This window comes from Xyrauchen texanus, chromosome 14, assembly GCF_025860055.1.
Source record: "Xyrauchen texanus isolate HMW12.3.18 chromosome 14, RBS_HiC_50CHRs, whole genome shotgun sequence".
Lineage (NCBI taxonomy): Eukaryota > Metazoa > Chordata > Actinopteri > Cypriniformes > Catostomidae > Xyrauchen > Xyrauchen texanus.
The window spans coordinates 46,993,502-47,006,036 of NC_068289.1; the positions used below are offsets into that span (position 1 = coordinate 46,993,502).

The 12,535-nt window shown below is 38.8% G+C and overlaps 1 protein-coding gene across 1 annotated transcript in view; it reads right to left on the minus strand.

Annotated features, from left to right (window-relative positions):
• Positions 1-12,325, minus strand: part of LOC127655197 (carboxy-terminal domain RNA polymerase II polypeptide A small phosphatase 1-like) — a 48,918-nt gene extending 36,593 nt beyond the window's left edge. Inside the window, exon 1 of the mRNA XM_052142849.1 lies at positions 11,960-12,325. Within this exon, the coding sequence (XP_051998809.1) occupies positions 11,960-12,035 (76 nt within the window). The 5' untranslated portion in view covers positions 12,036-12,325. The remainder of the gene's footprint in view (positions 1-11,959) is intronic.
• Between the last annotated feature and the right edge of the window lie 210 nt (positions 12,326-12,535).

Below are 12,535 nucleotides of genomic sequence, written 5' to 3' on the forward strand. Positions count from 1 at the left end.
TGGTGCAGTGTACATATACGAGATTGCTTCAGTTCTGGACTTTCTGCAGGAAAAATTATCAGCAAGCACATGCCCCACCACTCTCAGGGATTATGTGGCCACTCTATCGGCTTGCCACGCCTTGATTGACGGGATGCAGTTGTGGAAACATCCTCTGCTTGCTTGCTTCATTCATGGAGCCATGCGATTGAGACCTCCTGCTAGGACCAGGATCCCTTCATGGGACTTAGCAGTAGTCCTTGAGGGTCTAGTTGAGACCCCTTTGAACCTCTAGAGTTAGCGTCTGGTAAACCATTGACTTTCAAGATGGTTTTTCTTATGGCATTTACTTCTCTAAAAAGAATTGGGGATCTGCAGGCTCTGTCTGTCTTGCCATCCTGCTTAGATTTTGCCCCAGGAATGGCTAAAGCAATATTGCACCCTCATCCTGATTACCTGCCTAAGCTTCCTTTCTCGACCATATATCAGGTCACTCTCGAAGCCTTTTGCTGCCCACCGTTTACAACGCCGGAGCAGGAAAGAGCACATTAGCGTATGAATGTGTCCAGTCCGTGCCCTTCTGACTTATGTCCACATCACTAGCCAGTGGCGTAAGTCAGGGCAACTATTCATTTGTTATGGGGGCCATAACAAAGGGGTGGCCACCACCAAGCAAACTATGTCACATTTGGTGAGGGTTGCTATTACCCTGGCCTACGAGGCATGCGGTCAAACTTCGCCAGTTGGTATCAGGGCTCACTCTACCAGAGGGGTCACCTCCTCTAAAGCTTTGGCCAAAGGTGTCCCTCTGCAACATGTTTGTAATGCGGCAGGCTGGTCCTCTCTGCATACATTCATAAGATTCTCTAGTTTGGATGTTTATGCCACTCCGGGACTCTTATGTAGACTCTTATGTCCTTGAGTCTACATCACAAGCTCATGTCTGAGAACTCTCGTGCTCTTCTGAGCACCACTACACAACCGTAAGGGGTCCAGAAACCCACAGTGTGGCGGCGTGGGTTTTCACGTTCCCAAAGCGCTAAATCAGCGCAGCATTTCATTCCGCTTTTATCAGGGAACATGGGTTACAGTTAAGTATCTCGAGACATTCTACCATGGCAAGCAAAGAGCCCGTATCTCAATCCCATTGAGCATGTCTGAGACCTGTTGGATCGGAGGGTGAGGGCTAGGGCCATTCCCCCCAGAAATGTCCGGGAACTTGCAAGTGCCTTGGTGCAGTCCATGTGTAGGAGATGCACAGCAGTACTTAATGCAACTGGTGGCCACACCAGATAATGACGGTTATCATTATATATATCCCCTTTGTTCAGGGACACATTATTCCATTTCTGTAAAATTGTTCAGTTTATGTCTTAGTCGTTGAATCTTTTTATGTTCATACAAATATTTACACATGTTAAGTTTGCTGAAAATAAAAGCAGTTGAAAGTGAGAGGACGTTTCATTTTGCTGAGTTTACTATACACTCATAATTTCCAAACCAGTATTATTTTCTTTCATGGTACACAAAAGGTGATGATGGCCTTTTGGCAGAATGTCAGCTTCAGAAGCAATTTACTTTTATTGTACTGAAAAAAAGATGCAATGAAAGTGTATGGTGACTAAAGGACCTGATATACGTAATTTTTTTAAGCACAGATGAGGACCACTCCACGGGGGTCGAGAAAATCTTGGCTGCGCACGATATATTATTGATATATCAATAATTATGTTTATGCTGTGAATTTATTTTTTTTAATCAGAGGAATCGAAATCATAATTTATCATCATTTCATCTAAACAGCCATTGTAGCCATGTGGAATTAATATTTCAAAGGCATTAAATAAAACTCTATTTAAAAATGATAAAGGCATATTTATCACAAGGGAGAGTAAAATGTAATTTTCATTGATTTGCCCATTTATACTTATATTTATTTTACTAAAAATTTTACTTTCTTTGTGAATAAACTTGGTGTGCAAAAACTACCTCACTTAGTTTTTGGAAATCAGATGAATATTGCATAAAACTAAATTATTACTGTGGAACCCAGTCAAGTTTTTATTATAATACAATACTGAATTATTATTATTTTCAGGATAAGATTTATTAAAGATAAATTCATATATTTCTGTCCCATTTACTTCACCCTAAATTAGGGGGTTTTATTTTTACACTGCAAGGGCTGTTGTGTTTATTTCACCTTCACCAGCAGCTTATATGAAACGGAAAGTGAATGTGTTTGTTTGACAGTTATGAGTTAAGCATCTTGTGAACCGCTGTCAAACTGTCCTTTACTGTTCTGCATTTGCAGATTTGTACAATAAATTTTTAGTGGTTAATGTTTGGAATTGTGCAAATGCAGATGACTGCCCTAAAAACACGACCTCATGAGCCACACAACCCCCGTGTGTGCACAGATCCGTGCGTCACCAGTTCATTCTGAAGCACACACAGATCATGTCATCTGTCTTTCATCACATACTTTGGCAGTTAAATAATCACATATCTCCATTTTTATGTTATTTTTATTAATTATACAGCCCTGAAGGATTGTGAAATTAGTCTACTGATGCACTCTATGAAACTTAATGGCCAAATAAAAGGCTCGTTAAAATCATCGCAATATTCACAATATTGTTGAATTTTATATCATCAGCAAAATCGTCGCAATTATATCGTAGGTATTCGATGTAGCACACAACCCTATATTAAAAAGGCTAACCTTTTAGTTGAAATCAATTATACTTTTGTGTATTTATTTTTCCTCCCCTTTTTCTCCCAGTTTGGAATGCCCAATTTGCTTTATTTTTTTTAAGTCCTCGTGGTCGCGTAGTGATTCGCCTCAATCCAGGTGGCGGAGGACAAATCCCAGCTGCCAACGCATCTGAAACCACCAACCCATGCATCTTATAACGTGGCTTGTGGAGGGCGTTGCCAGGGAGACATAGTGCATGTGGAGGCTTCAAGCCATCCACCACGGCATCCATGCTCAACTCACCACCTGCCCAACCACATTGTAGTGATCACGAGGAGGTTTCTCCTCGTGATCTCCTCGTAAATTGTTTACCTTGGGTCAAACACTTTGGGTAGCCTTCTACAAGCTTCTCACAATAAGTTTCTGGAATTTTGGTCCATTCCTCTAGACAGAACTGATGTAACCGAGTCAGGTTTGTAGCCCTCCTTGCTCGCACATGCTTTTTCAGTTCTGCCCACAAAATTGGACTGAGGTCCGGGATTTGTGATGGCCACTCCAATACCTTGACTTTGTTGTCCTAAAGTCATTTTGCTACAACTTTGGAGGTATGCTTGGGGTTATTGTCCATTTGGAAGACCCATTTGCGACTGAGCTTAAACTTCTTGGCTGACGTCTTGAGATGTTGCTTCAATACATCCATATAATTTTCCTTCCTCATGATGTCCCTCCTGCAGCAAAGTACCCCCACAACTTGATGCTGCCACCCCCATGCTTCACGGTTGAGATGGTGTGCTTCGGCTTGCAAGCCTCCCCTTTTTTCATCTAAACATAATGATGGTCATTATGGCCAAACAGTTAAAAATGTGTTTAATTAGACCAGAGGATATTTTTCCAAAAAGTAAAATCTTTGTCCCCATGTGGACTTGCAAACTGTAGTCTGGTTTTTTTATGGTGGTTTTGGAGTTGTGGCTTCTTCCTTGCTGAGCAGCCTTTCAGGTTATGTCGATATAGGACTTGTTTTACTGTGGATATAGATACTTGTCTACCGGTTTCCTCCAGCATCTTCACAAGTTCCTTTGCTGTTGTTCTGGGATTGATTTGCACTTTTTGCACCAAACTACATTCATCTCTAGGAGACAGAATGTGCCTTCTTCCTGAGTGGTATGATGGCTGCGTGGTACCATGGTGTATATACTTGCATACTATTGTTTGTACAGATGAATGTGGTACCTTCAGGTGTTTGGTAATTGCTCCCAATGATGAACCAGACTTGTGGAGGTCAACAAATAAGTTTTTCTGAGGTCTTTTTTTCTTGTTGATTTATTTTTATTTTTCCATGATGTCAAGCAAAGAGGCACGGAGTTTGAAGGTAGGCCTTAAAATACTTATAATAATAATTTCCTTAACATATGTGTTTCTTTCACAGAAGAAAAAAGGCATGCGGGTTTAGACATGAGGGTAAATAAATTATGACAGGATTGTCATTTTTGGGTGAACTATCACTTTAAGTTGCATTTCTAAGGGCAAATTCCAATCAAAAGTAATCATCCCTTTGCCCCACTCACTCGGAAGTACAGGGCTCTTGATGTGGGCAGGAGCATGGCATTACTGAATGAATGTAACCATCGCTAATATACTCGTGGAAACGTCCTTCGTGAGAAAATAATTTTCTTAAGTTTGGAACAACCCTTCGAGTAGCGTCCTTTTCCCGGAGTGCCTTTCAAGGTAGCAAAATTGCAGTTTGGAACCTATATTGGTTTTACTGATAGTATTAATATTTCAGATGGCAAAGTCAGACATATCAGTGTGAGAGTACTATATTGAAGTATCGCAAGGGAAAGGACAATGTCAAATCTGTTGCAAAATAATCAGCATGAGGGCATGTTAATTTTGTTAAAAAGCACTATTTTACATTGAGTGAAAAAGTTTTCATTCATATTATAGATTTTAAAAACTAGCTGTCGATTAATAAAGATATCGTATCAGTAAAACCCACTATCGTTGACATCTGTTTGGAAAACGCCCTAAATCGTATGTAAATTTAAGTAAACGCTCAGACAAATGGAAAGAGTTTTGTGCACTGTACTGAACCTGCTACAGGGAGTGGATGTCTTCAAATGTCAAACAAGCCTATATACCATCCTCATGTCTGTGTGCACAAGAGAGGAAAAAGGAGTTCTGGTGAAAAACACAGTGGTTGGAAAAATAAGCAGTGAGGCTGACTGCTATTGCTGGAACTGAACAGATCCTCCCCAGGCTCTCACTGTAGTCACCACCATTCAGAAAGCAAGGCTGTGTTCATTAAAAATCGTTTAGAATATATGTTATAACATATTTTGATTTGCAAAACATAAAAATGGAAAAACTGTGCAAAGTTTAAAATAATATGCAAAACATTGGCAAATGAAAAAAAAAAACACTAAAGCACAACTACTTGTCATTATCTTTTTTATAGCACAGAGGAATTTCTTTAGATATGTCAATAAATACTAATGATATAATATGTTGGTTTAAAGTAGGGATGGATTGATTTTGGGTAGGCTGATGAAAACCAATATTTAGCCATTTTGATAATATCAACATGGGCCAATAACCAATAACTGTACAGTCGATTAACAAAAAGGTTAATTCCGCTCCATGGTAATTTCACTTAATAGTCAGTTACAAACTTACAGTAAAATAGTGTACATCTTATTTGTTAATAATAATTAAATAGCTAAATATACAAAAGCATTATAAATATACACTCACTTAGCACTTTATTAGGAACACTATGGCCCTAATAAAGAGCAAGTCATGGTCTTTTGCTTTTGTAGCCCATCCGCCTCAAAGTTTGATGTGTTGTGCATTCTGAGATGCCATTCTGCTCACAACAATTGTACAGAGGGGTTATACGAGTTACCGTAGCCTTTCTGTCAGCTCAAACCAGTCTGGCCATCCTCTGTTTACCTCTCTCATCAACAAGACGTCAACAAGACATTTCTGTCTGCAGAACTGCTGCTCACTAGATGTTTTTGATACCATTCTAAGTAGACTCTAGAAAATTGTTGTGCGTGAAAATCCCAGGAGATTTGCAGTTCTAGAAATCCTCAAACTAGCCTGTCTGACACCAACAATCATGCCACGGTCGAAATCACTGCGATCACATTTTTTCCCTATTCTGAATGTTATGTGAACCGAAGCCTCTGATACATATCTGCATGGTTTTATGTACTGCTGCCACACGATTGGCTGATTAGATAATCGTATGAATATGTAGATGAACAGGTGTTCCTAATAAAGTGCTCATTGAGTGTACATCAGCATGATATCAGCCATTAGACACACTATCTAGAGATTGGCATCTGCCATTAAAAAACAAAAAGGAACATATTGGTCAACCACTAGTATAAAGAAACTAAAAAGTTAACTAATAAAATTTATTTATTAGTAGTAATAGTAGTATACTTATTTGTAGTAGTTTTTTTTTTATAAATCATCAATTGGTAATTGACCATTTTTCAGATGCCAACTAGAGTGCAATGTGTGTGTTAAAAAAGGAGAGATGGCTAGATGTGATTAGTAATGTGGATGTCATGTTCACAAGACTTGAAAAACTATCAAAGCACAAAATTGAGAAATTGAGAATTTATGATCACGGACAGAAGATAAGCAACTTTATAATAGTGCTGCAACGAACTATTATTTTGATAATCGACTTATCTAACAATTATTATAACTATTATTCAACTATTTGGGCAATTATTGCAAAGATTAATCATTAGCTCTTAACTGACTATTCAGTTTGTGCCCGACTTAAAGGTTGTATTAAACATGCTTGCCAACAATAGAGGAAAAAATTATCTTTTAAAAATACCTGTAAATGACATTCACTGAATTTTGTTGCAGTGTATAATGGGGTGAAGACTACACTCTCTCACCTTTCTGTTCACTTCAATCCATCTTAAACTACAAAAAATAAAAACTCTCTCTTATTAATAAAGCTGCGTATTGCCAATTTTCTTGGCAATAAAAAATGCACAGTGACACATATATTATGATTCAATAAGTCATAGGCCTTCGCGTTATAATCTAGCTGCAGCAAATGCGCAAGCTGGAGGGATGAGCATACCCGCGACAGAGTGTGCATCAGCCCAGTGCAGTTTCAATCTCTCCCCTTAGATCGGGTCACTTCACGCAACTCATAGAAGAGGTGCTGACCACACAGAGAAATGCCAGTTTCAGAGTTTGTAGTTATTTACATGACCTGCTTCCTTATTATTTGAACTTTAATAAATATAAAGCATTAAATATAACTGCATCTTTATAGATGCTCTACACGCAAGTCGAAGCAAGTTGCTTAAGCGGAGGGGCAGCTCCAGTTCCGCTTATTTCACAACGAGAGTGCTTCTGTATTTACATTTTGTATTTACTTCTGTATTTACAGAGCTGCTCTCGCGCGCCATCATTAGTTTCATATGATGTTATGTTAAATTACCTGTAAATTATAAATCAATCAACAATTCGACAACTAAATTTGTCGACAATTTTTTATTGTCGATGTTGTCGCTTACTTTGACTAATCGTTACAGCCTTACATTGTAACGACATCAAAAATTATTAATTCAACACCATGCTGAGAGCAAAACTTTTCTTTTCCCAAGAATTTGCTGAGAAGTCAAAACATTTCCCAAGAAATCCCCTTTAACCAGTCAACAAACAGTGGCTTGTTCGACTACTAATATATAAAGATATATGACCTTCCGTACAGACCTACAATGCTAGTCGAAAGTTTGGACACATCTATTCATTCTTTATTATTCCCATTTTCCACATTTTAGTATGATAGTAAAGTCAAAACAAACAAAAAAGTATGCATTATGCAGTGACCAAAAAATGTAACACAATTCAAACTCTGAAATTGTATTGGCTTCCTTCGTCAAAGTAGCCATTCTTTGACTAGATTAACAGCTCTGCACACCATGGTCATCTCTCAACCAACCTAAAGATGTATCCAATTTGGATGCTTCTTTGGGTGTTTTCACACCTGGTTCATTTGGGACATTTATTTTTAAACCTGGTGCACATCCTCCTTTAGGTAGTTTTCATACTGTGGCTGTTTGCTGCAGTCTGAAACAGAGTGCGATTGTTCCCAGCTTCCCCCGCAGTGTTGGTCTGGTTTCAGACTCTTTCAGATTCTATCGAACCCCGATGCTTTTTCATCATCAGCTTGCGTTACTGTAACGGTAGCCAGCTGGTACGTGATAGCTTTGCAGTGTGTACACCAGGGCTCCAGACTGCAACTAAATTGGTCATGCGATCAAAAATAATTGATTGGGACAATAATTTAAAATCTAGTCAGTCAGGTTGTGCGCATTCATATGCGGTTTCGTCAGATATCATTTTGTGAGTTATTGAATACATCTTTAGAGCCTGCACCACCAGTGTGTCTCGAGCCACTTTACACCTGTTCTAATTCTGATGAGCTCACTACAGCGCACGCAACAACAAACCCAGTATGAGAGCGTCGTGACCAAATTACTCTTTTAAAGTATTTTTCATGAATCACCCAAAAAGAGGCACTGCGTCAGAATATCCATACTTCACTACTACAGTATAGTATGCCAAAAACAGTATGCCAATGGAGTAGTATGTACGAATCCACAGTATTCATGAAACAGTAAGCGAGAAGTACACAGATGACACTATTTCCGGTGAGATTCTGAAGTGCGGATGAAATGGACACTTAACAATCCCATAATACCTAGGGAGCTGAGGCAATGTCACGTTCAAAATGCTGCATTTAAAAGAACGGCAATGAATTGTGAACCAGACAGCTCTTCTCAACTGCAAGTGCTCCATATACCAAGATAATTGTTCCTTGCACTTAAATGGTGCTTGTTTAACAAAACCAGAGCAGATAGTTTTCGCGTTTGTTGTTCTTACGTCATAATGCGGGTCCTGAGACAACGCCCACGTCCTCGGATGAAGTATGTCCAGAATCTATTCATACTCACATGCATACCTAAAAGAACATACTGTTTTGCTGGTAGATAAGTACATCCATCATCAAATACAGTACATACTGTGACAGTATGGGTTCCGGACGCAGGGAGGGTTTGAACTCAGGAGCTCAGGTAAGCAGTTTGAATCGGATTCATTTTCTTGGCGAATCAGTCATCAGTGTGTTCACAGTTGGGAGCGCAGACGTTTCAAAATAAGAGTACCATGTTTTTTCGAGCTTCTTTATAATTAAAGTTCCCTATTGTGTACCAATTTATTTTCTTCTGGTAATTATTGATTGGGATTGGAGTAGCACAAAATACTGCATCTGGGATTTCATTCAATTTGCACTCTTTGCAAATTGAATGTCTGGGCCACCCGGTAACAGTAAAGTTACACTGAGGCCCTAACAATGAAATTGAATGGGGCCAGTTTTTGGAGAATTTAAACACAAATGTGGAGCTTATAATTTCATAAAAGCACTTTCATTCATTCTTCTGTTAAAACTCATGTGTTATTTTAGCTGTAAAGTTTAAATCGACATTTTAGGGTTTAAGTGTTTAGGGCGTTATGTCGTCATGGCAACGAAGTTGTAAAGCTGGCTATAAATTTACACCGAAAAGGTTGGCAAGCAATATTATCACACTAAAATCACATTAATAATATTTTATATTATTTACATTTTGTGGCATTACTTTTGTTTACAGATTGGCCCCATTCACTTCCATTGTAAGAGCCTTACTGTAAACCAGATTTTTGCTTTTTTAAAGAAAATGAGAGACGAGCTTAAATAAATGTTTGTGGTAATCAACATTGTTCCATAAATGCTGTCGATTGAGCTTAACGTGTGTTGAACCTGGAAAATTCCATTAAACAACACTGAAAGATTTCCCAAATATGATGGACACTTGTTGACTGCTTTCCCTGCAATATCCAGCCCAACACATTCATTAAAAGAAACATTGAAAATGTTAGTACAGTAAAGAAATCCATAAATAAGCACAATTTATATTAATTCAAGCATTCAAGGTTAAGCCTTTAAATTTAAAGTTTTTTAAGATCACAAATAGAAGGCTAAATTCAGTCTAATATGTCCAAACTTTAAAGGTACAGTAAATAACGGTGTAGTGCATCAGGATTTCTTTCACGTGGACAACAAAACTATACCATCTTAACACAATTTACATACACTGCCTGGCCAAAAAAAGTGTCACTGTTTGGATAAGCAGATACTTTAGAGCCTATGATAGGATCATTATTGCAGTGAATAATGTTTCAGCCGGCAACATTTCTTTTAACCCTAATTGATGCAGTGTGTAACTTCTAATTTTTCAAACAACCATGTCAGAAGACTTATCCCGTGGTCATGGAAAAGATGCGTTTCATAAGGGGCAAATTATTGGGCTGCATCAAGCAAAGAAAACTACTAAGGAGATTGCTGAAATAACTGGAACTGGGTTAAGAACTGTCCAAAGCATTATTCAATGGTAAATGGTCTGCACAGCTTTTTTAAACTTAGATGTTACGAAAGCGCTTTACACTGTGTCTCATTCGCCCATTCACACTCACATACCAATGGCTGCAGATCTGCCATGCAAGGCGCTAGCCTGCCATTGGGAGCAACTTGGGGTTCAGTGTCTTGCCCAAGGACACTTCGGGATGTGGAGTCACGTGGGCCGGAAATCGAACCGCCAACCCAGTGATTAGCGGCCGACCAGCTCTACCACCTGAGCCACAGCTGCCCCGTATTAAAACCTAGAAAGAAATTGGTGAACCATCATAGTGAAGTCACATGGTAAAATCGCCAGTAGAACTCACAGCTATGTTTAATAGTGAAAGTAAGTGTATTTACACATGCACAATGCGACGATAACTTACAGGATTGGTACTAAACAGCTGTGTGGCCACAAGAAAGCCACTTGTTAGTGAGGCTAATCGGAAAAAATGACTTTAATTTGCTAGAGAGCATAAAGATTGGACTGTGGAGCAGTGGGAAAAGGTCATATTGTCTGATGAGTCCAGATTTACCCTATACCAAAGCAATGGGCGTGTCAGGATAAGGAGGACAGCACATGAAATGATGCACCCGTCACGCATAGTGCCCACTGTACAAGCCTCTGGAGGCAGTGTTATGATCTGGGGTTGCTTCAATTGGTCAGGTCTAGGCTTAGCAATGTTATGCGGCAATAAAATTAAGTCAGCTGACTTCCTGAATGTACTGAATGGCCCGGTTATCCCATCAATGGATTTTTTTTTTCTTCCTAGATAGCACAGACAATGCCAAAATTGTGAAAGGGTGGTTAAGGGAGCATGATTAATAATTTTCACACATGAATTGGCCACCACAGAGTCCTGACCTTAACCCCAATTAAAGTATTTGGGATGTGCTGGAGAAGACTTTATGGAGTGGTCGACTCTCCTGTCATTAATACAAGATCTCAGCCAAAAATGAATGCAACTCTGGACAGAAATAAATGTTGCATAAGGTTATTGAAACAATGCCACGATGAATGCCCACCGTAATCAATGCTAAAGGCGGTCCAACTAAATATTACAGTATGCAGTTTCTTTTATTTTTTTGGCCAGGCAGTGTATAATGATTTACTTCAACAAGCATTCAGCATTGCCAGCATTTCAAAAAGACATAATCTGAATATCAGGCGATAAGCTAATAAAAGATAGACAAGATTGATAAGGGAGATGCCATCAACATACAATGACTGCAGTGTGCAATCTTATCTCATGATCTCCTGTTACCTATTGAGGGACTCTGTTCAATTCTGAATCGTTCATTATATGTAACTGCACACATATACACAAGCTGACTCTGAAAGATTTTCTCATGCACTTCAAAATGCCACAAAAGTAATTAAAAGCTTTCCTCAAACGTCAGTGCAGAGTGTCATCATGGACACGCCCCTTCAATTCAGAGACTTCATCAACATAAAAAATAAAAGTTGCTCTCTAATAAAAATAAATAATAATAAACCTCTAGTTTATTGCATGCATATATGTGAAGCTTAAGGCAAACTGTATGTGACGATGGGTCAGCAATGTATCATATACCAAAAGAGATGAATGGACGTGATCTTCATCCATGGTGCGATTGTCATTACTTTTTTTTTTTTTTTTTTTGGAGTGAAAACTGTCCGGAAATCCGCGTTTGAACACTATGTTTTCAATAAAAGCAAATTAATGTGGCTTTTTAAACGAGTGCAACTTTGTATCTAGAGGTCGCCGCCCAAAACAGTCCTCAAAGGAGTTTGACATGTGCCGCAACAAAACTTTCTCCCAACTCACCTCTTTCCCGTAAAGGGGCACTCGCTTCTTCATCCCTACTCACTTGCGTGATGATCGAAGAGGACGGGTGGTCCATTAGATCCGTAAAGCCAGTAAAAGCGTAATTTAAAAAGGTTTTCCGTATTAAAATATTTCCGCTGGCTACGTTTGAATTGAAAAAAACCTCCCTGCAAATGCCCCCAAAAATCCAAAAGACATTTACCGTTCAAGAACAGACATAATGCGAAACCATACGAGGATTAATGTGGCACGCTTGTATAAGTTAGAGGAAAAAAGAAAATTAAATAAAAATAATAATAAAAAGTTAAGTTCCTAGGTGATAACTTTTCACAACATGGAGTTCGACTCGGCTCTCAATTTCAAGATACAAACATGGAACTCGCCGGTTTCAAGGCACCCTTCGCCTTAAAGCAGCAACGCCATTCTCTGACAGAAAACAACAACACAAGCGCACAAGGTCCCACGTTTATAAATTTGGAAAACTGTTCTAATGTGTCGAAGAATTGGTTGAAAACTGGTACATTTAACAGTAATTCTAAACATATGCTTTTGTACATGTTCACAAGCACAATTAAA